This window comes from Trachypithecus francoisi, unplaced genomic scaffold, assembly GCF_009764315.1.
Source record: "Trachypithecus francoisi isolate TF-2019V2 unplaced genomic scaffold, Tfra_2.0 Lachesis_group11, whole genome shotgun sequence".
Taxonomy (NCBI): Eukaryota; Metazoa; Chordata; class Mammalia; order Primates; family Cercopithecidae; genus Trachypithecus; species Trachypithecus francoisi.
The window spans coordinates 123365906-123392617 of record NW_022681456.1 but is presented as its reverse complement, the minus strand read 5'-3'; the positions used below and the strand labels follow the sequence as shown (position 1 = coordinate 123392617).

General features: G+C 35.8%; 1 protein-coding gene and 1 pseudogene across 2 annotated transcripts in view; both read left to right on the top strand.

The window, feature by feature from the left end:
• The window catches only part of LOC117090559, a 72802-nt gene that overhangs the window by 39376 nt on the left and 6714 nt on the right, over nucleotides 1-26712 (top strand). Inside the window, exons 2-3 of one of the 2 annotated variants that reach the window (XR_004440052.1) lie at nucleotides 6886-6918; nucleotides 10286-10401. Coding sequence is in view for 1 of the 2 variants with exons in the window: in XM_033222924.1 (XP_033078815.1) it covers nucleotides 6886-6918; nucleotides 10286-10326 (74 nt within the window). In the remaining variant the exon portion in view is untranslated. Of the gene's footprint in view, nucleotides 1-6885; nucleotides 6919-10285; nucleotides 10416-26712 lie in introns of those variants that run through there. The other variant, XM_033222924.1, reaches the window with a different exon arrangement.
• Nucleotides 2792-3245, top strand: LOC117090566 (annotated as a pseudogene).

Sequence of the window (26712 nt, the reverse complement as noted above, 5' to 3'; positions counted from 1 at the left end):
TTCTCTTGAAGTTCAATGCACTTTAATTTGGCTTTGGATAAACAGAGTGCCAAGCTGAGCTAATGATTTTCCCCAACTTCTACGACTGTTCTTTGTATTCCTTTCATACTGCTTTGAAGTAGACAGCTTTTAAAATTTCCTAAACTGAAATTCTAATAGTCTTCCTGTCTAAATTGTGTGAGTCAGGGCAAAGAAAAAAGTTGAAAATACAAAGTAGATATTTGGATAAGGCTATAATATACTTGTAGAAACTCACATAAGGGCTTAAGAGAAGACAGTAGAGGGATAATAATGTGAAATTCATCTATGTTTATAATAACTGTTGTTCTGTTCCCTGATAAGACTACTTTTGTGTTACTTTAAAAAATCCTACAGTCATCATCTGGTCACTTCTCCCTGCAGCTACTATTATTTCTGCAGTGTGCTCCTGTGCCCCACCACCGTCTCTCCACATCTCATTCTGAATACTATACAGCTCTCAACTTTCTTTTTGATACTGACTATCCTATTTGTTTTCTAATTTCTGCCTTTATCTTGTATAAAAGATAGAAATAAAAAGATAATTGGCCACAATCTTGCCTCCTCTCTGTAATAGCTCTGATTCTTTTCTGCCAATGTCTTCCTCCTGCATGCCAAAGACGTGGCTGCCAATGCCTTGGATCCTGTCTCTGGTGTTAACCTTCTACTTGGCTCTCTTACCAACTCACTCTCACCCTCCGTATACTAATACATGCTGTCAGTATGTGGGAGGCAATCTTTTCTTTCATCCTGCTGTAAATATCCCAAAGAAGAAATGCATGCATTCTAAGGAACACCTATATCGTTCATCATTATCACTAATATTTATTGAATATTTATGAATGTACCAAGATAAGAACTTTATATGTGTAATGTTATTTAATTATCACAAAATGATATGAGTTAATTACTATTTCTCTTTTATAGACAAACAGAATGAATGCAGCTTAGAGAGGTTAATTAGTTTGCTCTAATTACACAGCCAGTAAGTGATGAAGATAGATTTTGATACTGCATCTGACTTCAAAACATAAACACTTATCCCCTGTGTTCTATTACTTAAGGAAAGTTTTCTTCCTTGGGTGTATTCTCTCAATCAAGCCTTTCCCCTGCTTATAAAAGTCTTTTTTATTTTTGTAATTTTTCATAGACAATTTGATAAAGTATCAATTTCTACCATTAGAAACTTTTTTTTCGGATATGCAGCGTTTGGACAAGCATAAGTCTTTAGAAAGTGATTAATTCAGTTCTCTCAGTTTTAATAATGCTGCAGGTCAAAAAGGTAATAAATGGAGGAGCCAAGTCCTGAGTTCAGGGAAATCATTGGATTTGACCTTTTGTGTTTATGTGAGAAGCAACATTTTTTTTTTTTTACTTCCTAATTTACTTCTGTGGAGGCAAGTTTGTCTTAATTTTCCTTTCAAGGTGCTGTGAAAAAGTGCCATTGTTCACCACATGTTCTCTGGATCCTCTATACAACTTCTAACATCTCACTTCCAACATTTTTTGCTAAGGGCATGCATAAGGTGTCATCCATCTTTATTTTTAAATTTAATATCTATGAACTGAATTAAATCTTACATTAGATATTATACATTAATGTGGGTCTCTCCATTATAGATGCTTTCTCTGACGCTCCTTTGTGACTCCTTTTCTACTGAGAAATCAGAAAGTTCTCCTAGATTCTTTCCCAAAAGAGTTTTTGGGTCATCAGGCAATTATATTTGTGTTATCTTAACCTTTTGTTGTTTGTCATTCTTGTCATAGTTAAGGAAGACAGCAGAATCCATATATCATTTGACAATTGTTAGTAACATAGAACACCATGAAATAGGTGGTAAATCATATGAAGGAAATGTTCCAGTAAAAGCCACCTCAAACTCCAGAGGCCATTCCTGGGTAGCAGCAACGCTGTTATTGTTCTTTATAAGCCATATAAGTGAGGATCCCCAAATTTCCCCAGCAGAGGGGGAAGTATAAGTCTGATTTAAAGATGTTTTCTTTCTTTCTTTCATCTACCTTGCTGGCTTTGAGCACAACCCAGGAAGAAGTTCAAAACCAAGAAAATGGTAAGTCTGATACGATGATGGGTATAAAGTTTTGAGACATGTTAGCAACTAGACTGTCTTTTTCACTTCAGTCGTGTTTTTCCTTTCTATTTCCCAAGACCATAGAGAATACGATGTAACAGAATTAAGATTTCAACCCTAATTCCAACATAACAACTGACTAGACAATCTACTCAGCACATGACTTGTTAAATCATGATTCCATTTCATATTTGTCTTTTAAGTCTATTGATTTCTCTATCAGTTATGTACGATGTCAGTTCTTCTAATCAGTAGTACAGATTAACAACAACTACACACTAACATTTCTAAGATTTCTCTTATGCTTTCTCAAGAGTCTTGCCTTATTATTTTAATCATGTGGTATTGAAATTTCAGGAAGAGATTTAGCTTATTTTGAATAGCATTTCTAATAGCTAATTGAAATAAAGGACAATTTCTTATTATACACTTGTCACTTTGGTCAATTAAAATACAATTTTAGAATGCTAATTAAATTGATTAAAGAAGTTATTTTTTCTATGGAATTGTAGAGATAAGCCTTCTTCAACTTATTCATTTTAAATTAAGAATGTATTTACTGAAAACCTATTATGCAGAGGGTTACAAAAGAAACATGTGATGTGACTTACTGCCTTTAGGTAGCAGACCATCTTCATGGGAGAGTAAGGCTCAAATATACTTAGTAAGGTAGTACCTAAAAGAAGTACTAAATTCAACGTTTTTACTGATAGATTATGTTATACAAACAAGTGATACACATTCCATAGACCCGCAGGATTAGGATAATGACAAACGAGGTCTCTCCTTGCAGTACTATATGAAAGCAGAGTAAAAGTCCGCGATAGAGGGGCTCATGGCAGGGCAAGCATTTAGAAAGTTACTTCCACTCTTTGACCAAGTATTGGTTGAAAGATGTGACATTGAAACTGTAACCAAAGGAACCATTCTGCTTCCGGAAAAATCTCAAGGAAAAGTATTGGCAGCCACAGTAGTAGCTGTTGGATCAGGCTCTAAAGAAAGGGTGGAGAGATTCAATCAGTTCTTGTGAACCTTGGAGATAACGTTCTTCTTCCAGAATATGGAGGCACCAAAGTAGATGGCAAGGATTAGTTCTCATTTAGAGATGGCGACATTCTTGGAAAGTATGTAGACTGAAATAAATCCTGTTGAAATGGCATCAACACGAAGCTTCCTATTCCACTGAAGTTCTGAAATTTTTCATCATGTAAATAATTTATATGTCTCTCTTTTACACTAAGCTAATCATAAATAATGGCAAAAATAATAATGACTAAATTATTAGAATAGAATAAAAAGAGAATTAAAGGAGTCAGATGAAATGAGCAAGAATGGAGTATACTTGGCCGGGCGCGGTGGCTCAAGCCTGTAATCCCAGCACTTTGGGAGGCCGAGACGGGCGGATCATGAGGTCAGGAGATTGAGACCATCCTGGCTAACACGGTGAAACCCCGTCTCTACTAAAAAATACAAAAAACTAGCCGGGCGAGGTGGCGGGCGCCTGTAGTCCCAGCTACTCGGGAGGCTGAGGCAGGAGAATGGCGGGAACCCGGGAGGCGGAGCTTGCAGTGAGCTGAGATCCGGCCACTGCACTCCAGCCTGGGCGACGGAGCAAGACTCCGTCTCAAAAAAAAAAAAAAAAAAAAAAAGAATGGAGTATACTTGATTGAATTATTTTTTCATAGTTATGTTTACATCTATTATATGTTGTGCTATTGCAATGAACATTAAAATAGTAGTGCTTGGAATAAGATTAATAATAACTATTGTAAATGTATCATTTGAACCTCTCCATCCTTATGGTTTCATTATTTTAAAAAGTACCACTTTTTTCACATAGAAACAATATAAAACATAATTTAAAAGTCGAAATATTTACAAGTCAACTTCAGGTGTCATTACAAAGTTTTCAGCTAAATTGTAAAATCATGTATTTAGTTTTAAGAACCTATTTTTTTCATTCTCGTTAGTTTATCTAATATTCTGTTTTTGTAATTTACATCCTATATTTGGTCTTATATATTTTCAATCTTATATATTACTTAAAAATAAACTTAAAGTAGGAAGCCACATTAAGAATAAAATAAAAGGACCATGAAAATGGTTGTAATTGATATCTAGAAATAAGGTGATGTATAAAGTGGGTTGCATCAAAGCTATACTTACATTTACCACAAGGTGACACCCTAGCATCACGAGTGACAATAAAACTATACTACATTCAGAAGCATAATCACAATATGATGAAAACTAGCTCAAATTATTACAAGTTCTTTCTTTCAAGGAAATCATCATGAGAAACCAGGGTTAAGCATTATGCTTACTATTTTATAAGTTTAACTCTCCCTGACTCTAGTTACCTTAGATTTTAGATAATTCTAAATAATTATCCAGAATAATTCTATATAATTATCCAGAATAATTCTATATAATTATCTAGATAAAACTAGATAATTCTAACATCTAATTTTACCTCTTACCTTGTCATCTGCCCTTTCCTCCTAGTCATATCTTTCTTTATTTAAAGAGAAAAATGAATCCTACCTAATCCTCAAGCCAATTATATATCAGCTCACTCAATTCTTGAAAAATAATCCTTGATTTGTAGAATCCACTTTCTAATTACTCTCCAGTTAACAGGACTTTGGTCTCCAATGCCACCTTTCTATTGAAACTAGCTTTCAAAGTTTCAATGAGCTTAATGAGTATCAAAATGAGCTTGCATTTGACACTAACTGCTGTTCATCCCACTCCTTCGGAAACTCTCTTCTAGTAAGGTCTGGTGGCATTAGCCTCTTCTAAATTTGCTGTTAGCTGTTTGGTTGTTGCTATTCGATTTAATTGGTTCTTCTTCCTTTGTCTCTTCCTTATATGGTTGCATCCTCCAGAATTTTGCCACCAAAAGATCTGTCAGCCAGTCAGTTTTCTGTACAGGAGTCCACAGACTATTTTCTCAATCCTTTTCTTCGAGTTCAAGAAACACAATCCAGCCAATATTGATTTCATAATGTGGTGAGCTTTGGGGCATGCACATCTTTTTCTTGAGTTTCCATCCAAGGTGTAGGGTTTTTGTTCCTGATGCTGAGAACACCCAAGGCAGATGGCAGGTGGCTTCCCCTCTGAATCCTTTTCAGGCTCATCCTTCTATCTTTTTGACTTATCCACTGCCACCACTTGTCTCTTCTTGCATTTGATTCCAATGAGTCGTTCTACTGTTGGGCTCTACTGTTGAGTAGGGAGAAAAAAGCGGTCTTGGATCCTGCATGTGAAGGTGGAGAGGGAAATAACTCCAAGTCATGTATTGTGTTAGGTCAGATTCTTCAGAAATCAATCCTTAAATGGGACTGTTTTTAAAAATATTTATTGAGAGCTCTCCCAGAGAGGGGATTTAGGAAGCAGGGTAGGTAAGGAATAAGGCTAAGCAAAATGTGGTCTCACTTGCAGACTAGGTTAGTCTAACCCCACATAGAAAATCTGGAACACCTATTGCTCCATAGAGTTAGTCTCACTTGAGGCAAGGAAGCCAGACTTTTATACCTTCATGCCAGAGAGCCACTGCTAAGGGTAGTTACCTGGAGAATGGGGTAGCTGTGAGTTGCTAGTAGCCAATACTCACAGCAAGTCAATGGCCACTGGCCAGTAAAAGGGATGAGGGCAGGGCTCCCATAACTTCCCTACCTGTTGTCTTCAGATGGAGGATCTGAAAGCAAGTCATACTTTTTCACTGCAAAGATTAATCCTTGCTAATATCCTGGAGGTAGACATGTTCTATCTTTGACCTAGTGTTTAGTCACTTTTAAAAACTCCATTTACATATAGACAACAAAAAGTAGAAATGTTACAGTGGAGAAACCTGGCAGATACCATCTTAAATAAGTAATCAAGTTAACATCGTCAGTAAGTACCAAGACACAGTGATTATCAGGCACCCCCTGATGTGATCCAAGGGAGAAGGGCTCTTCACCTTTGTGGTACTCTTTCCAAAATCCACAACTGCAGTTTAGTTATAAAAAAATCAGACAAACACGAATTGAAGGACATTCTATAAAACAGCTGACCAGTACTCTTCTTAGATATACAGGTCATGAAAGACAAGGAAAGACTGTGATACTCTCACAAATTGGAGGAGACTAAGAAGTTAGAAATAAATGCAATGTGGGTCTTGCATGGAATCCTGAAACAGTAAATGAACATTGGTGGAAAAGCAGGAAATTTAAACAAAATCTGTAGTGTAGTTAACAATATTCGACTACTGCTAACTTCGTCATTTTGATAGTTGTACCATGGTTATGTAAGATGCAAACATAAAAGGAAGGTAAGGGAAAGGTAAACAGGCACTCTCTATTATCTTGGCAACTACTCTGAAATCTAAAATCATCCAAAACTTAAAAAATATTTTTTTCTTTTGAAAATCCTTATTCTGTTTACTTATAAGTGAGGGACTGGGTTTGTGATGAAGAAGAATCCATTCTGCCATATTACAAGTGCATGAAATAGTTGACAAAATAATATTCCTATTGAACAGTGAAAAATCAATAACATAAAGGAATATTTATGTCAAGTATAATTTTATGCTACATATTCACTGAGATGATACATGACAAATGGCTGCAGTATGGCAAATCGAAAAGAGCCACTTTGTTTTCCAATCACTTACTATAGTAATTGCCCTAGAATGAGAACAATATATTATCAAGTCACTTTGGAATTTGCTAAAAGAAGATGTTTGGGCAAGAAGAGAGCACTTACTTTATACTTTATTCTCCATTTCCCTTAGGTGTTTGGCAAGACCAGGATGCACAATGGCAAGGTGAGATCCTAGTTTATCTCTTTTTCTTCTAGCATTTGTTTCCCTAAGTGGAATATGAGATTTACTGCATCTTTTTGGAGAATGATATGAAATAGAGGCCTGATGTTCATGGCTGGAGGGCTTATCATTGAGAATTATGTTAAACTGTAAGTAACAGAATTCTTGACTAACTGTAGCTTAAACAAATAGCAGTTTCGTTTTTGTATATAATGGGAAGTCTGGAGGTAGACAGGCTCCTGTATTTCAGCTCCTCTGTCTTCCTTTGGGGGTGCTCCACCCATTGCAGGACACCCAGCAGCCTTGCCTCACTTACTGAATACAGTTAGGGAGCTGCAGTGCTGTGACAGCCAGATCGGCCAGCAAAGATTTCCAAAATGCTCCCAGTTGAGATCCACTGGGCACATTACTCCCCTGAACAAAATCAGGGTTCTATTAGCAAAGAAGAGGAGAAAGAACTTGGGCTAGCACTGCCTGCCAGAGAAGATAATGAAGTGGAAAATAAAGGGCAGAGTTATATTTATTTACTTTTACTCTGAGGTCAGGGACTGATCTGAGTACATTGTGCAATGTACAAAAGTAATGTAATATAATGTCATTCTGCCACCTGAAACTGCAACTATGGAACACGTAGCAAAGAGGGAGTGAGGGAAAGGAAGGTAAGGGACATCACTATCATCTGATAAACAAGCAAGAGCTGGAGAATAATTACCCACAGGGTGATTGACAGGATTGAACAAACTCATAGTGAAAGAAAATGTCACAGAAAAATTAGCTATGCAGGACATTTTATCAATTTTTTTTCCAGAATTAAACCGACTGAAGAAAACATTGTAGTATGTATAGCTCCTCCACAAAAAGGATTGTAAGCTGCTCCAATTCTGTTACTCTCCTATTAAAGGAAACTAAGGGTTATAGAAAAAAGAAAAATTCAGTTTTAAGCTGAAATTAATACTTGGTTGATTCTATAATTCTACTATTTTTCCTTTATCTTTTTTAGGAAGTCAATTCAGGCAACCATGTTAGTTTTATTTAGTGTTTAATTTACAGATTATGTGTGTCTCTGTGTGTATGTGTGTGTGTGTATCTTTTCTTTTCTTCTTTTCTCTTTTCTTTTCTTTCTTTTCCTTTCTTTGAAAGACAGAGTCTTACTTTGTCACCCAGGCTGGAGTGTAGTGGTGCCATGACAGCTCACTGCAGCCTTGATCTCCTGGACTTGAGTGATCCTCCCATGTCAGCCTCCCAAGTAACTGGGACTACAGGCTCACACCACCACAACTGGCTAATTTTGTATTTCTTGTAGAGACAGGGTTTTGCTATGTTGCCTAGGCTCATCTTGAGCTCCTGCGCTCAAGTAGTCCTCCTGCCTCTGGCCTCTGACACTATATTTTTACTCTTTTCTCTTATGTACAGTGTTTCCAAGTCTATGGTATAAGGAACATCAGGAGTTAATATATTCATATGTTAAATTTTCTTAACTTTCTATAGTGTTATAATGGCATAGAATAATTATGGAAGTTTAAATGCTTCCTGTCATTTACTAATTACTGATGATATTTATTTGCATTTTAATAAGCCTGTAACCTAATTGACCTCATGTAAAGGAAGAAAGCTATTCCCGTTAGTCCTAGTGAAATTTGATCAGTGTTTCTTGAATGACAGTAAATGTGAACAGATAACATATACAGTGTGCAAAAACTTCTGAAAATAACTGATTTATGTAGATTATATAACTAGGTTTAAAGAATTAGGGACCCTTAGCATTGCAAGGTACTTTTAGGAATCTCCTTGGATTTAATCATTCTCTTTAGCAGTAATCTTTGTCTAATATACTGTAAATTTTACTAGTTTATCTTTATTATCTATCTTGTCCACTCCAAAATAGAACTTTTTTGTTTTTTCTATTTACTACTGTATCTGGAGTGCTGACAACTCTGGAATATACAGTAGGCACCCAATACATATAAGGGAGTAAATGAATGAGTTAAAACTGTCTGTATTTGCTGATCATCCACAATTTAGATGTCCTATACTGCATTCCAAGTAAGCCTACATTTGAACATACCTGGTAATTTAAAAAAATGTGTACATGTATGAAAATATTTTAACATAGCACTGCAATAAAATTCTATTAAAATAGAAAAACATGAGTTGAACATCTTTCCATGTTGTATAAGTAATTCCTTGGCCCCAATTTATTTCAAATGCATATATTCCAAATAAACATACATATGCTAAACCTATATATATTCTGAATATATACTTTCCGATTATGTATATAAATATTTCAAATATATATTTTATAAATATATGTATTCCATACATACATAATATATATCAAAGTATTACAATAATCAGGTTGGATTTAGTCTAACAGCCAGTTCATAATGATACCTGAAAAGTATACTTGGTAGTGCTTTATAGTGCTTTTAAAACATGATTTAAGGAGCAAAATCAGCTAACAGAAGAGCATAATTAGGAGATTATAGGCATATCTTTTGAAGAAATTAAATTCCTGGTACAAATAAGAGAAGGTAAAAAGCTCACAATTCCTTTTTTCTTTCGTAGTTGAGGGCAAGCCAGGTACATGTCCTGAATTTATAGAATCTTTTGACATGAAGCAACAGAGCCACAGTCAAGACTGAAGTCAAAAGAAATTTAGATCCCGTCTGGGCAAACAGGCCTCTAAGCAACAATCTAAGATTTCCACCTATTGTTCTGGGGTTCCTTGTATAAATGATTATGACTGCAGAGATCTTATGAAGTGCTGTGGTACCTTTAGATGTGGCCTGAGGTACACACATCCTCTTATGATTGACCCTGTATTTTTCAATTAGCCTCCACAATCTAAGGCATAAGTAAGTATGGGGCAACATGATCTCCTCATCCGTTCTCTGACTCTCTGAAAAATACTTTCGGTGTCTTTTGTCTTAGTATTCTTCCAACCCAACCTCATATTTTATATTCTATTATAACTATAGTATAGAATTTATAGTTAGAATGGTCTAGAATATAGTCCGCTTTCTCTATAACATATAAAAGGGCATGCCATCTCTGAAGAAATTCCACATATATGCCACCTGATTTCAATTATTTATTCATTCAGTTAACATTGGATGCCCACAATATGTCATATACTGAGAATGCAGGAATGGACAGTACAGATGGAACCTCTATGGTTATGCAGTTGGTAATATTAGCATATGTTCTTTATCCTTCACTAAGCAACCAGAACTTTTCCTTTCTTTTATTCCCTTCTGCACCCCTTCCATCTCTAAGGAAAAGAAAGCATGAATCTCATGTTACTTAAAAGTTAGGCATCAGTTTTTAAGCTTTGGTTGAACTACTTTCTTCTCTGTTTTCCTCCCAGATATTGGATGGAGAAATGGAATCAGACGGAGGCATCATTGAGCTTATTCTTCTTGACTCATCTCAGTCCAAACATTACTCTCTCAAGTGTTGTTCTTAAAATCTGCATATAAAAAGGTCAGCATCATCTATTTGTGAGCTCTGTGTCTCATTCAGGGGTTTTAATTAATTTTGAGTTCTAAGGGTACCGGAAATAACTGGATTAGCAAAGCATGCGGTCTTCTCTGCTGTCCAGTTGGGATACCTATGGCCCAGTGGGGCATCCCCAAAGTTTCTTTAGAATATGAAATCTAAGGGATTCTGGAAAATATTCAGAAAACACACATTTCAATTTAATCATCGAAATGGCCTGCGGATAATTCTGAAAGTCCACCTGCCATACAGGTTCTTTGTTCCTGTTTTGTCTTGTATGTAATTGGTATTATTTTAATCTTTCATTTGATATTGATCTAATCTTTTACTATTTGTTTTGGGGAAATATATAGAAGAAATCCATGCCAATGACATTTACTAATCTGCTTAAGTTAAGGCACAAAGTAGATTAGTGAGATCCATGGGAGCCATCTCTTATGATGTCCACTTCAATATGACAAATTTTTCCCATTTGTATAATTTGAACTTGTTCATTTAAGAAATAATTAATGAACTTTAATGAAGCCTACCTTTGCACAGACATGCTTCATAATATGGCATGAAAATGCATGAATCATATGGACAGTAACTTGTACGAATTCAAAGAACAAAGAAATTGCTGGTAGAAGCTATAGCTGACTATGCTGGCAAATATTCTCATTTGTTTTTATATTTTATTCAGTGATGGGGAAGAAGAAACTCCAGAAAAAAGAATTCCACATAAATATTAGTATGTTTCTTTTATACTTTTTCAAAGAAAACTTGTTAGAATAAAAAGACAAATTATGTTTACTAAAAGTAGTAGCCAAAAGTTGCATATAGCTCAGCATTGTATTATGTTGCTCAAGGCTTACATTCAATATACTCCTCTGCAAAGCTGTAATTCTGATTTTGTTTTACTGAGTCAATGAGGAAGAAAATTATTGTGTTCCCGTAGTACTGAAATGAAAGTGAGTTTGCAGCTGGAGTGATGAGATAAGACTAATCTTGCTATTAGTATCTAATTGGCCCTAAACATGGTGGGTCTTAGGCACTTTGAATAGCAAGGGGTAGGTTGATGATAATGCTAGTGAAAAATTAGAATTGGCCACTTTGGCTGCTTACTAAGTAAGACTACTTCCTACTACCATGAGCTATGTAGCTTAGCTATCAACTTTTAAAATTTATTTTTATTTACTTTGAATTCCACAATTAATATATAAAGTCATTCTCAGTGTAAACATATTTTTAAAAATTATGAACAAATTAAAAATCCTTCTTGACTTACCTAAAAATAAATACTATAATCTATTTGATTTATTATCCAAACAGGCCTTTTGGGGTGTCTTTATGTTTAAGAACATTTATAAATACATACTGTTATTTTGTGTACTTAATTAAACATAATGTATGCATCATAGCATATCCATTGTGTTCCAGCTTTAGTTTCTTACTTAACAATATGTCTTGGAGATAATTCCATGTCAATTTGTAAAGAACTGCCTCATTCTTTTTTTTAACTGCTGCTTAGGATTTTATACAATTAGATATATTAGAATTAACTCCAGCATTCCTCTGCTGGGGGCCATGTAAATGGCTATAATTTTTTTGCTATTACAAATAACTTTTAATATATATAATATTTAAATATACATGTTTTAATATAAGCATTATTATTATTTAGGTATGGTAAGACCAACAGATCAGAAGATGACTACCACTGAAGAGATAGTGTGTTATTTGCAGATCCCAAGAGAATGGGACACACAATGTGGGTGGTCACACATGGAAGCCTCCATGACAGTCAGGCGGCAGAGGGAGCAGGAGAGGACTGTGGGCAAGATCTTCCATTGTGGTTTCTGTGGGAAGGAATGGTTGATGAAGGATAAGAAGGTTAAGGATTAGCTAGTTTGTTTCAGTGGGCTCTGGGTTATATAGACTGTTCCTGGTTGTCTGAGACCCTGGGGTGATTAGGACAGGTGGATAGTGGTCTGGAGTGTGAGAGCCCAAAGGAGCTGGTTGTGGGGTGGACATTGAATTGATTTGCCTTTGTAAAGCAAGCTCACTGGATGGGTTGCTTGCTGTCTCTAAGAACTGGCTAATCCTGCGAGGTTTGGTCTCCCCAGGGTGAGCAAGGCCTCAGATGTCGAGGCATTGACACACAGAAAATAAAAGCCATTTGCTATTTAAATATCCTTCCATTTCATTTTCCTGTGTTAGCTCCTAATGGAATTGCAGAAGGGAAAAGAGATTAAAACTTTTCTAGGTCAATCATATTAAACAAATACCTAATAACGATCTTGAAATTTTTTATGTAATAATTGTTTACAATATTTGTTTAAAAAATAAACCCATGGTGACTGGTACCAATTGTGAAAAATTTAGAATATACTTTCTATTTCAGTTATTATTAAATCTCCACTTTTAAACAACATACACTGAGAAATAATCAATATTCTTCCACGTTACCTGCTTAGAGAATAAGGTGGTCTCATGCCTTAAGTGGTTGAATTTACAGCTTTTCTGTTTCTGGACCTGCCTGCTCTTCAATATTTTGTACTTCTAGAAAGAAGTACATATTGGGAAGTAACTCTTCTGTTTCTCCAAGCTTGCTTCTCTAGGCAAATGCATTTTTTTCTCATTTAGCAAAATAAAAAAAAATTTTTATTCATAGAATAAATCGAATAACATATTACCACATTTTTGAGTTTATATTACTTTAATCCTAATTCTGATACAGTTAGCAAGGTGATCATTCTTAAATCCAATAAACTAGTGGAAGCAAGTGTTTTTGCTTATTGCATCAGGGAGAATGGCAGTGGTGTGCACATATTTACTTCCTCAATTCTATGATTTCATTTATTGTAAGATATAACATAACTTTAATATTGAAAAACAGCTAGCTTCATTAAAATATGCATTGATTGTAGGATGAATGCCATTAACAGAAAAGAAAAAATAAACATTAAATATTTCAGTTGTAATGATGTTTTTAGGGGATTTTGTGAGATTTGTATTAATTTTTTTATTGATACATGATCAATGAACATATTTTAAAATTGCATATGATAATCAAATACATTCATATAATTTTTACAGATCAAATCATTGTAATTGAGCTATCTATCACTTTAAATATTTGTTCATGAAACTATTTTTAAGTGCCCTGTTTTAGACTTCTACACTCCAAGGTGAGGTGTGGTGAGCAAAAACAAATAACAAAAAACAAGAGAAGTGGAAACAGTGCTTGTGCCCAGAAAAGTGGTGAAGCAGGGTCCTATGAGCCGTTTTGAGACAAAATAAATCTTTAATAGAAGTGACTCTAGCCACTACTGTAAATATAAATTTACAGTAAATTTAGGACCAGTTATAGTACCAGTAAGAAAACAACTGAGTTACGGGCCCATATACCTAATATAAATGACGAGTTAACGGGTGCAGCACACCAACATGGCATATGTATACATATGTAATAAACCTGCACGTTGTGCACATGTACCCTAGAACTTATAATAAAAAAATAAAAAAGGAAAAGAAAACAACTGAGTTTAAGCCAGTGGATGACCAATAAAGAGAAAAGAATGTCCCCCTGGAAAAGAGTAGTCTGAGAAATACGTAGCACTAGAAGGCAGAGCTAAAGAGAAACCTTATCAGCAGAAGCAAAGACATCATAAGGAAGCTCTTTAATGTTATCCAAACTTAGGCTGACCACCCACACCTCTGCAAATCTTTTCAACAACAGCTTTCTCTTGGATACAGTGGTGAGTAGAAATTTCAGTCTTGATTGTTGTCTTAATTGTTGCTCTTAGCAACGTATATTTGTCCCATATCTTTCAATTCCATAGTAAACCACTGCTCACTTCGCTGTTGGATACCACCAGGGTGCCCTGAATATAATACTCTTGAATTACTACTGTTTCTTCCCCCATAATAACATTAAAGAAGGAGGCAAGAGTCAAAACAATCTTTCCCTTTATTCTCTTTCCTGATGTATACATTTTTAAAAAGGAAACGTTTAGACTAAATGGAAGAAATTACAATGTAGAATTGGAAAATATTAAAACTTTGTACTGAAAGTAATTTTGTCCGGGGCCTAAGGAGAAAGCATTGAGGTAATTAAACTTTCAACAAAGAATCACTGCAAGTTTCTGTCTACTGACCTTTCACAAAAATGAGACAATCTTTTCATCTTAAGAGAGTTCTAGCAGTATCTCAGAAAAAAGAATTCAGGGTGGGAGATATTAAAAGACGGGCTCAAATGATTTAAGGAAGGTCTTTCAGGATAGAGAAGTGATTGGACGTGGGCAAATTTCATGGCATAATAATTTAGAACTGGTGGACATATCAAAGTGAGGGTCTTGAAGCTAATCTTTTTTTTTTTTTTTTTGAGATAAGGTCTCACTCTGTTGCCCAGACTACTGGAGTATAGTGGCACGATCATAGCTCACTGCAGCCTCAAACTCCTGGGCTCAAGTTATCCTCCCACCTCAGCCTCCCGAGGGCTAGGTAGCTAGGACTACAGGTGTGTGCCACCATGCCTGGCTATTTTATTTCTTACTTTTTTTTAAAGATGAGGATTTGAGGTTTTGTTATGTTGCCCAGGCTAGTCTTGAACTTCTGGCCTCAACCAATTCTCCTGCCTCAGCGTCCCAAAGTGCTGGGAATACAGGCATGAGCAACTGCACCTGGCCCATAAATGTTTTTAAATAAGCTATTTGTCCAGGTGAACAGACTGTTGCCTAAGAAAAGTTGATTTTCAGGAATTTCCTGAAGCACAAAGTGAAGTGATTTTTGGTCTTACAGGGTTATTTTTCCCAGACTAAGTTTTCTCAGAATAACTAGGTCATATTAATGCAGGTGGTTTCAGTTCTTAGTTCTAATATCTATGTCATGTCAATGCAGGTTGTTGCAATTCCCATAGGCCAATTTCTAACCTGATTCCCTTGCCATCAATTTTGTAATAGTTTGACTTCTTTGATCTTCGAAACCTCTAGTAAATCCTAGGATATCACGTTGGCTTGCCTCTAGATTTGATTGTGTCCTGGGATGCAACTTTCTCTTCCTACTGAAGTATGTTTCCTAAAGTCTAAATAATTAATCTATGGTAATGCCCAGAGAATTTTCAGAACGACAACGGGTGATGCCTATTGCAATTTTAACTCCTAAAATGCCCAAGAATTTATGGTAGAGGAATATGGATACAGGCTTTAGTTTGGCATTCCAAGTTGTATAATGTCTACGAGGAAATGTGGGTCCTCTTAGGTGATTCTCTTTGCCATGTTTCTATAGAGGTAAAGTACAAGCATACTTGTGTAATAACATTAAAATGAGACTCTCAGTTTTATGAAATCCCTTAGATGGTTAAAACTAACTCTGCTTACCTTTCAAACAAGGTACTAGATGGCCTAAGCAGGACTTGCAAGCCATGTGGCTGAAAACCTATTTAAAACTAATGTGCCATACCTACTTTTAGGTAATGTATACCAAGCAGACTGGAGATGAGAGAGAGAGGTTCTTTGGGGGGAAAATGGTGAGAATGCTGTGACAATTTTCCTCTCTCCCCATGGAGATGAGTTGAAGAAAATGCTTCCTCCTCACTGACCGCTTAGTAAGAGGGGCTCAAGAGTTTAATATGGCTCTCTGGAATTTGAGGAGTACCAGTTAATCATTGTCTAAATCATCCCTGAGAAAAATGTCTTCAGGTGAGTGGTTGGCTGAACAGCCCTTTTGCCCAGCAGAGTAGAAGGCAGCATTTGAGAAGAAACCTCGTGCCCATCCCCAGCAGATGAAAGGTGCATGCTTTCTGTGGAGCACTTGTGGGCTACCTAGCAAAGAGAGACTGAACTTCCCTAGGAGATGTTCTGAAATGGAGAAGCAACTCAGCAGAGAGAGGCTGGGGCAGAATCTGGGAAGGGAATGGGAATGATCAGAAATTGTCAGCTGAAGCCAGGGTGCTGTCCAGGTCAAGGGAGTTGCAATCAGAGGTTGCAGGGTTGGGGAAGGGGAATCAGTCTTTTGCACCCAACCCACACCTCACCTGCTGCCCCTCATGTAAAATAAAAACAAAAATAAAAATAAATAAACAAACCCATAAGAGAAAGGGCAGCTTTCAGCATGTGTCCCAGTGGCAACCTATAAAATAAGTTTCAACAAGCTGAAGTTAACTAAAACTTATTTAATCATTTGGTCAAGCGAAATCAAAAAACATGGTGATTCTTTTTTAATTTAATTTTATTATTATTTTTTTACAATGCTTTTAAGAGTTTATCTAACAATTCTCTACCCAGTTGAAAATTAAACCAAAAGAGTTTCATGGAGTCATTCTGAGATGGTCACAGAAGTATTAGCAAAAAGGAGCTAGTCTGTTTTATACGTCATGTAAATATTTTAGAATAGTGATCATTTTTTTAAAATTTAAGTTCTAGGGTACATGTGCACAATGTGCAGGTTTGTTACATATGTATACATGTGCCATGTTGGTTTGCTGCACCCACTGACTTGTCATTTACATTAGCTTTTTCTCTTAATGCTATCCCTCCCCCAACCCCCCACCCTATAACAGGCCCCAGTGTGCAATGTCCCCTGCCCTGTGTCCAAGTGTTCTCATTGTTCAACTCCTACCTATGAGTGAGAACATTCGGTGTTTGGTTTCTGTCCTTGGGATAGTTTGCTCAGAATGATGGTTTCCAGCTTCATCCATGTCGCTACAAAGGACATGAACTCATCCTTTTTTATGGCTGCATAGTATTCCATGGTATGTATGTGCCACATTTTAATCCAGTCAATCATTGATGGACATTTGGGTTGGTTCCAAGTCTTTGCTATTGTGAATAGTGCTGCAATAAACATACATATGCATGTGTCTTTATAGTAGCATGATTTATAACCCTTTGGGTACATACTCAGTGATGGGATCACTGAGTCAAATGGTATTTCTTGTTCTAGATCCTTAAGGAATCCAAACATGGCGATTCTCTTAACTGAAAGCAAGACAATCAGAGAAAGTCATCTTAAAAATATTATGATGTATTTGCTTCCATGAAAGCCAGGAAATTAAAATTATAACAAATTCTGGTTTTGTGATATTAAAAATAATTAAACTTAAAAATAATTTTGTAAGTTTCAATGTATCTACTTTTCAATTTTTCAGTGTATTTTCCCATTACTTTAATGTTCTGGAAAAAAATTAGTCATTAAAAATATATAAAAACATGTATATAGGATAATATATTTTCCCTTTTGCCTCTAGTTTCAATATAGATAGTATGAAAATATTTGTAGTATCTAATATAGTAAGGCACTGGTATTTATTTAAAATTTCAACAGTTTGCTAATTATGAATTTTTCTGTGTTAATTCTGACTGTCAAATGTTGCATTAAAATTATTGATAAAAATAATAAATAAATATATAGCATTGTTGTTGATTATTGAGTTTTTTGACACCCCCTGAAATTTTGTACCCAGGGCAAGTGCTTCTCTTGCTCCACCATAATTCTGGCTCTACCAGGTGGAGACATATACTCTCATCTTACAAATCCACCATGCTCAGAGAGTACAGTCTGGATTTATTGATAAGAAGATAATTTTTTCTAAGTGGCTCATAATTTGTGAAATAATTTAGTTTCACAGTGAAGTTAGTATTTTGCATTGTAAACAGAACAGTTTTTACTTCTCTTTTATCACTCCTGCTTTGTAATAATGTCCTGAAACCTAAATTATTATGACAATAACCTTTTTATAGTATATATGACCTTCTTATAGTAGAATATGTTTCATATTTGTGATTGATAGAAATAACTCTTAAAATCTATATAGAATATTCATGATCCATCACTCAACTTAGAAATAGAACATTAATAACTCAAAGCTGACTGTATGCTTATCTCTCAGTCCAACTCCCTGCAGGTAACAATCCAAATTTTCCTGTATTCCCTTGCCTTTAATAATAGTTTTACAACACAGTATCTGCAAAACCAAACAAACAAAAAACCCAGCAGTTGCACATAATGTTGGAAATGGCATCAGATCAGTGCTGTTCCGTACCTTAGAGTCACTTTAGTGATAGCATGATAAATACCAGATAATTTTTTGTTCTTTGTTAGTCTCATGACTGGTGACACTTTCCTGCCATACTTTAAAAGGAAAAAGATGGGTGTGGTGGCTCACGCCTGTAATCCCAGCACTTTGGGAGGCCGAGGCGGGTGGATCACGAGGTCAGGAGATCAAGACCATCCTGGCTAACATGGTGAAAGCCCGTCTCTACTAAAAATACAGAAAATTAGCCAGGCGTGGTGGCGGGCACCTGTAGTCCGAGCCTCTCAGGAGGCAGAGGCGGGAGAATGGCGTGAACCCGGGAGGTGGAGCTTGCAGGCAGCCGAGATCACGCCACTGCACCAGCCTGGGTGACAGAGCAAGACTCCATCTCAAAAAAAAAAAAAAAGGAAAAAGATGAAGTGATTTGTGAATCTCTTTATCTGTTGCCTTTTTTGATTTTTTAAAACTATACATATTAAATATTTATCGGGTACAACTTGATGTTTTGATATCTGTATACATTGCAGAATGATTAAATCAAGCTAATTACCATAAAAATGATAGCTTTACAACATATTTATATACTTCTAAATAATATATTGCTTAGTTGGCTTGTGTTTTACAGTGTGGTATTGTAATATATGCACAGTATTAGGTGGCTTGAATTTTTTTTAACCCCACATTCTATTTTTTTTCAACTTTTATTTTAGGTTCAATGGGTTCATGTGCAGGTTTGTTGCATGGGTAAATTGCATGTCATGGGGGTTTGGTGTACAGATAACTTTGTTACCTAGAAAATCAGCATAATACCTGATAGGTAGCCTTTCAATTCTCACCCTCCTCCCACCTTCCACCCTCAAGTAGACACAGTGTCTATTGTTGCCTTTATGTCCATGTGTACTCAATAGTTATCTTTCACTTATAAGTGAGAACATGCTATGCTTGGTTTTCTGCTTGGGTGTTATTTTGTGTAGGATAATAACCTCCAGCTCCATCTTTGTTGCTGCAAAGGACATGGTCTTATTCTTTTTTTATAGTTGCATAGTATTCCATGATGTATATGTACCACATTTTCTTTATCCAGTCCACTGTTGATGGGCATCTAGGTTGACTTCATGTCTTTGCTATTGTGAAAAGTGCTGCAGTGAATATGTGAGTGCATGTGTCTTTATGATAGAACAATTTATATTCCCTTGGGTATATACCCAGCAATGGGATTGCTGGGTCAAAGGGTAGTTCTATTTTAAGGTCTTTGAGAAATCTCCAAGCTGCTTTCCACAGGGGCTGAACTAATTTACATTCCCACCAGCAGTGTATAATCATTCCCTTTTCTTCACAATCTTGCCAGTATCTGATGTTTTTGACTTTCTAGTAATAGCCATTTTGACTGGTGTGAGATGGTTTTTCCCTGTGGTTTTGATTTTGCATTTCCCTAATGATTAGTGACACTGGACATTTTCTCATATGCTTGTTGGCCACACGTCTGTCTTGTTTTGAGAGGTGTCTGTTCATGTTCTTTGCTCATTTTTAATGGGGTTGTTTTTTACTTTTTGATTTAAATTCCTTATAGTTTCTGGTTAGTAGACTTTTGTCAGATGCATAGTTTGTAAATATTTTCTCCCATTCCATAGACTGTATGTTCACTCTGTTGATAGTTTCTTTTGCTGTGCAGAGGCTCTTTAGTTTAATTAGGTCCCACTTGTCAATTTTTGTTTTTGTTGTAATTGCTTTTGGAGTTTTCACTATGAAGTTTTTGCCAGGGTAGATGTCCAGAATGGTATTTCCTAGGTGTTCTTCTAGGGTTTTTATAGTTTTAGGTTTTACATTTAAGTCTTGAATCCATCTTGAGTTGATTTTTGTATATGGTGAAAGGAAGTGGTCCAGTTTCAATCTTCTGCATATGGCCAACAAGTTATCCCAGCACAGTTTATTGAATAGGGAGTCTTTTCCCCATTGCTTGTTATTGTTGACTTTTTCTAAGATCAAATGGTTGTAGATGTGCAGTTTTATTTCTGGGTTCTCTAACTTGTTCCATTGGTCTATATGTCTGTTTTTGTACAAGTACCATGCTGTTTTCATTACTTGTAGCCTCATAGTATAGTCTAAAGTCCAGTTGTGTGATGCCTTCAGCTTTGTTCTTCTTGCTTAGGATTGCTTTGGCTATTTGAGCTCTTTTTTTGATTCCAAATGAATTTTAGAATGTCTTTTCCTAATTCTGGGAAAAATGTCATTTGTGGTTTGATAGGAACAGCACTGAATCTGTACATTGCTTTGAGCAATATGGCCATTTTAACTGTATTGATTCTTCCTATCCATGAGCATGGAATGTGTTTCAATTTGTTTGTATCATCTCTGCTTTCTTTGAGTACTGTTTGCAATTCTCTTTGTAAAGATCTTTCACTTCCCTTGTTAGTTGTATTCCTAGATAATTTGTGTGTATGTATGGCTATTGTGAATGAGATTGTGTTCTTGATTTGGCTCTCAGCTTGGATGTTATTGGTGTACAGAAATGCTACTGATTTTTGTACTTTGATTTTGTATCCTGAAACTTTGCCAAAGTTGTTTATTAGATGTAGGAGCTATTGCGCAGAGACTCTGAAGTTTTCTAGGCATAAAATCACAATTGCAAAGAGAGATATCTGCAAAGAGAGATAGTTTGATTTCCTCTCTTCCTATTTGGATGCCTTTTATTTCTTTGTCTTGCCTGATTGTTGTAGCTACTATGTTAAATAAAAGTGCTGAGTGTGAGCATCCTTATCTTGTTGCAGTTCTCAAGGAGAATCTTCCACCTTTTGCCTCTTCAGTAATGATGTTGTCTGTGAATTTGTCATAGATGACTGTTATTATTTTGAGGTATGTACCTTCAATACCTAGTTTTTTTAGGGTTTTAACATGAAGGGATGTTGAATTTTATTGAAAGCCTTTCTGCATCTGTTGAAATGGTGATGTTTCTTTTTGTTTTTAGTTCTGTTTATGTGATGATTCATATAACCTTGTATCCAAGAAATAAAGCCTACTTGATCATGGTGGATAAGCTTTTTGATGTGCTGTTGGATTCAGTTTGTTAGTGTTTTGTTGAGGCTTTTTGTATCTATCTACATTCTACTTTTATGATTCCTCCATATTGACAGTATGTGATTAATTTTTACTCAACATACCATTTCACCAAGTGAACACATTGTATCTGTTTATGAATTGTGTGGATAATAGAGATTTGAACTACTTCCAATATTTTGTTGAGTGACATTATTGTCAACATTCTTGGAAATGTCTCAAATAACACATGAGTAACAATATCTTCATTTTTTTTATTCTTCTGAGTCATAGGGTATGCACTAGTTTAGGTTTAAAAGATAATGCCAACTTGTGTTAGAATGGTTTAATAATTTTTGCTTCTATAATCAGTATAAAAATTCCTGTTTCACATCCCTGCCAAGTCTGCTTTTGTCCAACTTCTTTAAATAAAAAGTTTTATTGAGATATGATTATCATACAAAAAACTATACATATTTATACAATTTGATAAATTTAAAAACAGATATACATTCATGAAACCATCCCCACAATCAATACCATAAATGTATCTATCACTTCCAAAAGTTTGCTCCCATGCTCTTTGTTTTTTCAGATAAGAAAACATAAGATCTACTCTCTTCACAAATTTTTAAGTATAAGCACACTATTATTACTATAGGCACTATGCTGTATAGTAGATCTGAAGGAATTAATGTATCTTGCATAACTGAAACTTTTTACCCTTTGACCAATGCCTTTCTTTAGCTCCCTGTCCCCAACCTCTGGTCACCACTGATCTGCTCTCTGCTTCTATGAGTTTGACTGTTTTAGATTTCACATATAGGTGGCATGATGTAGTGTTCGTCCTTCTGTGTCTGATATATTTCACTTAGCATAATGTCTTCCAGGTTCTTCCATGTTGTCACAAATGATTGAAACTTAGAAAAATTTATTGTAATTGACAAAAGTGAAAAAAACAAAAAAGAGCTTCAACCAGTCACAAACAACTAAATGGCCATTTGAACAGCCATTTGATTATACAACTGGAAACCACTCATCAGAACATACACAAATAAGGCAAATATCTCATCACACCAGTCTCAAATAAGGCAAACACCTTACTCTTGCCAATTAGGTGATTCATCTGCTTGCCTTTCCTTTGTGTCATATAAGAAGCTCACTGTTCATGCTGCTGTGCGAAGCTCTCTGAACCTCTTTCTGTTTTGAGTACTACTCGATTAATAAGTTGTTCTTTGCTCAAATAAACTCTGTTAAATTTTATTTGTCTAAAGTTTTTGTTTTAAAAGTATATACCATATTTTCTTTTTCCATTCATCCATTAGTAAACATTTAGGTTGCTTCCACTTTTTGGCTATTGTGAAAAATGCTGCAATGAACATAAATTGCTAAGATCTCTTCAAGATCCTAATTTCAATTATTTTTGGTGTATACCCAGAAGTGGAATTACTGGATCATATGGTACCCCTATTTTTAATTTTTTTGAGAAACCTCTAAACTGTTTTTCATACTGGTTGACCCAATTTACGTCCCCATCAACAGTATACGAATGGGATTACATCAAATGAAAATGCTACTGCAAAGCAAAGAGAACAATCAACAAAATGAAAAGGTTAACCACTGAATGGGAGAAAATGTTTACAAACCATGTATCTGTAAAAGGTTAATAGTAAAAATATATAAGAAATTCCGGCCGGGCGCGGTGGCTCAAGCCTGTAATCCCAGCACTTTGGGAGGCCGAGATGGGCGGATCACGAGGTCAGGAGATCGAGACCATCCTGGCTAACACGGTGAAACCCCGTCTCTACTAAAAAAAAAATACAAAAAATTAGCCGGGCGAGGTGGCGGGCGCCTGTAGTCCCAGCTACTCGGGAGGCTGAGGCGAGAGAATGGCGTAAACCCGGGAGGCGGAGCTTGCAGTGAGCTGAGATCCGGCCACTGCACTCCAGCCTGGGCGACAGAGTGAGACTCCGTCTCAAAAAAAAAAAAAAAAAAAAAAAAAGAAATTCCTACAACAGAAAAAAAACAAACCAATTAAAATTAGGCAATGTATTTCAACAGACACTTCTCAAAAAAAGATATACAAATGGCCAATAGTTACGTCAAAAGGTGCACAACATAATTAATTATCAAGGAAATGCAAGAAAAGAACTCTTGTACATTGTCAGGCCTTTACTTTTGCCTATCTAGTGGTGGAAAAGTGGTATTTTATTGTTGTCTCATAAGCATTCCCCTGGTTATTAATTAGGTTGAGCATCTTTTCATGTTTATTGGCCATGTGAATTTACCTATTCTGTGCAATTCCTATTCAATGTCTTTTGCCAGTTTTTTAAATTGAGTTGTTTTCCTTATTTTTTGGAGTTCATGTAAATTTAGGTTACTAAGTGTTAAATATATGTGTTGTAAACAGTGCTTCCGGCCAGGTGCAGTGCCTCATGCCTGTAATCCTAGTACTTTGGGAGGCCCAGGGGGGTGGACCACCTGAGGTCAAGAGTTCGAGACTAGCCTAGCCAACATGGTGAAACTCCGTCTCTACTAAAAATGCAAAAATTAGCTGGGCATGATGGCACACACCTGTAATCCTAGGTACTCATTGTTTGAACCCTGGGGGCAGAGGTTGCAGTGAGCCGAGATCACGCCATTTCACTCCAGCCTAGATAAAAGAGCAAAACTTCGCCCCCACTCCAAAAAAAAAAAAAAGTGCTCCCATTTTGCATCTTTTTTTTTGTCTTTATGATGTCTTTCGATGAATCCAAATATTCCAACTTTTTTCCCAGCTTTATTGAGGTATTACTGATAAATAAAAATTATGTATATTTAACATATACAACTTAATGTTTTGATATACATATATATTGTGAAATGATTGCCACAATGAAGCTAATTAATGTATCTCTCATCTCACATAGTTATCTTTTGCTTGTTTTGTGATAAGACAATTCTACTCTATCAGCAAATTTCAAGTATACAAAACAGTATTATTAACTATAGTCACCACTATGTATGTTAGATCTTTAGAACTTGTTCATCCACATAACCGAAACTTTGTGCCTTTGACCAATATCTCTTCATTTCTTCTACCATTCTACTCTCTGCTTTTTTAGTTTGACTCTTAGATTCCACATTTAAGTGAGATCATGCAGTGTTTGTCTTTTTGTGTCTGGCTTATTTTGCTTAATATAATGTCTTCCAGGTTCATCTATGCTGTTGCAAAAGGTAGAATTTTCTTCTTTTTATAAGCTGAATACTATTCCTGTGTGTGTGTGTGTGTGTGTGTTTACTATTTTTGAAAAAATCATTCATCCATGGACACTTAGGTTATCTTGGCTATTATGACTAGAACAGCAATTAACATAGGACTACAGATATATCTTCAACATATTGATTTGATTTCCTTTGCATGTACACTCAAAAATGGGATTGTTGGATTATATGGTACTTCTTTTCCAAAAATCTTTGAAGAACATCCATATGGTTTTCCATAATGGCTGTACCAATTCACAATTCCACCAATAGTGGACAACGGTTCTCTTTCCTCCACATCCTTGCACAAACTTATATTTTGTCTTTTGATAATAGTCTTTCTAATAGTTACAAGGTGATATGTCATTGCAGTTTTGATATGCATTCCCCTAATGTTTTGTGATGCTGAGCACGTTTCCACTGACCTGTTGGCCATTTATATGTTTTATTTTTAGAAATGTCTATTCAGGCCCTTTGCCCATTTTTTAATTGGGTTATTGGGCTGTTTATGGCTATGTAGTTATTTGAGTTCCTCATGAATTTGGGATATTAATTCTTAATCAGATACATGGTTTGCAAATATTTTATCCCTTTCTGTAGGCTGTTTCCTTCACTTTGTTGATTATTTTCCTTTGCTGTGCAGAAGTCTTTATTTTGATGTAGGCTCACTTCCTTATTTTTGCTTTTGTCGTCTGTGTTTTTGGGATCATGTCCAAAAAAATCATTGACCAGACCAATGTCAAGAAGTTTTGTTCTATGGTTTTTTTTTTTGAGACAGAATCTTGCTCTGTTTCCCAGGCTGAAGTGCAGTGGCATGATCTCGGCTAACTGCAACCTCCATCTCTTGGGTTCAAGCAATTCTTCTGCCTCAGCCTCCCAAGTAGCCGGGACTACAGGTGTGCGCCATCATGCCAGGCTAATTTTTGTATTTTTAGTAAAGACAGAGTTTCACCATATTGGCCAGGCTGGTCTTGAACACTGACCCTGTGATCTGCTCACCTTGGCTTCCCAAAGTGCTGGGATTATAGGCGTGAGCCACCGCGCTTGGCCTCTATGTTTTTTTTTTTTTTTTTAAGTAGTATTACAGTTTCTGATCTCGACTTTAGCTCATTTTGAGTGCAATGTTATAGATGGTGTGAGATAAGTGTCTACTTTCATTCTTCCGCATGTTGATATCCAGTTCTCCCAACAGCATTTATTAAAGAGATTATCCTTTCCCCCATTGTGTGTTCTTGAAAGCCTTGTCAAAGATTAGTTGAATATAAACGCATGAATTTCTTTCTGGATTCTATTCTGTCCCATTAGTCTGTATGCTTGTTATTATGCCAGCACTATAATGTTTTGATTATTGCTGCTTTATAAGAGATAAATATAATCTATACCTCAATTTATTTACTTACAACATTGGAAGGATAATAGTACCTATTTTTCCAGGTTGTCAAGATTAGATTAAATAATAAGATGGCTAAAAGGGCTTACACAATACTTTGGGCATATATTATCAGTCTCAAGTTTGGGCATGTGAATATTAAAATCAAGATCATGACTCAGTTCTAAAGAGCAGGGGGTGAAGGTAAAAGTTACATTTGGAAGACAGCTTTAAGGAGTAAAATGAAGGTCAATTATCAGGTGAAAGCAGGTAAAGGTCAAAGCCTCATAGAGCCATGTGGAATGAAAGGCTAAATAAGTTAATTATTGGATGATAGAAGGGAAGGTGTCAAGTGTTTACTGGAGCAAAAACTAGACTTCAAGTGATGCTTAAAGGCCAATATCTGAACCTGGCAGAAGCAAATGAGGAAGTAGGAAGTTAAGGCTTAAGGTAAATTGCAGAACAGTTCCTTTTCATTGTATTAGACTACAGCTTGCTGGCTAGGGTCTTCATTTTTAACAGTGTTTTAAAAATATTAAAAGTTATCATTAAAGTTTAAACAATATAGGAGCATAAAAAGAAAAAGTGTTACTGACTTCCACCACGATTTCATTTCCAGCAATAAATCACTAATAAC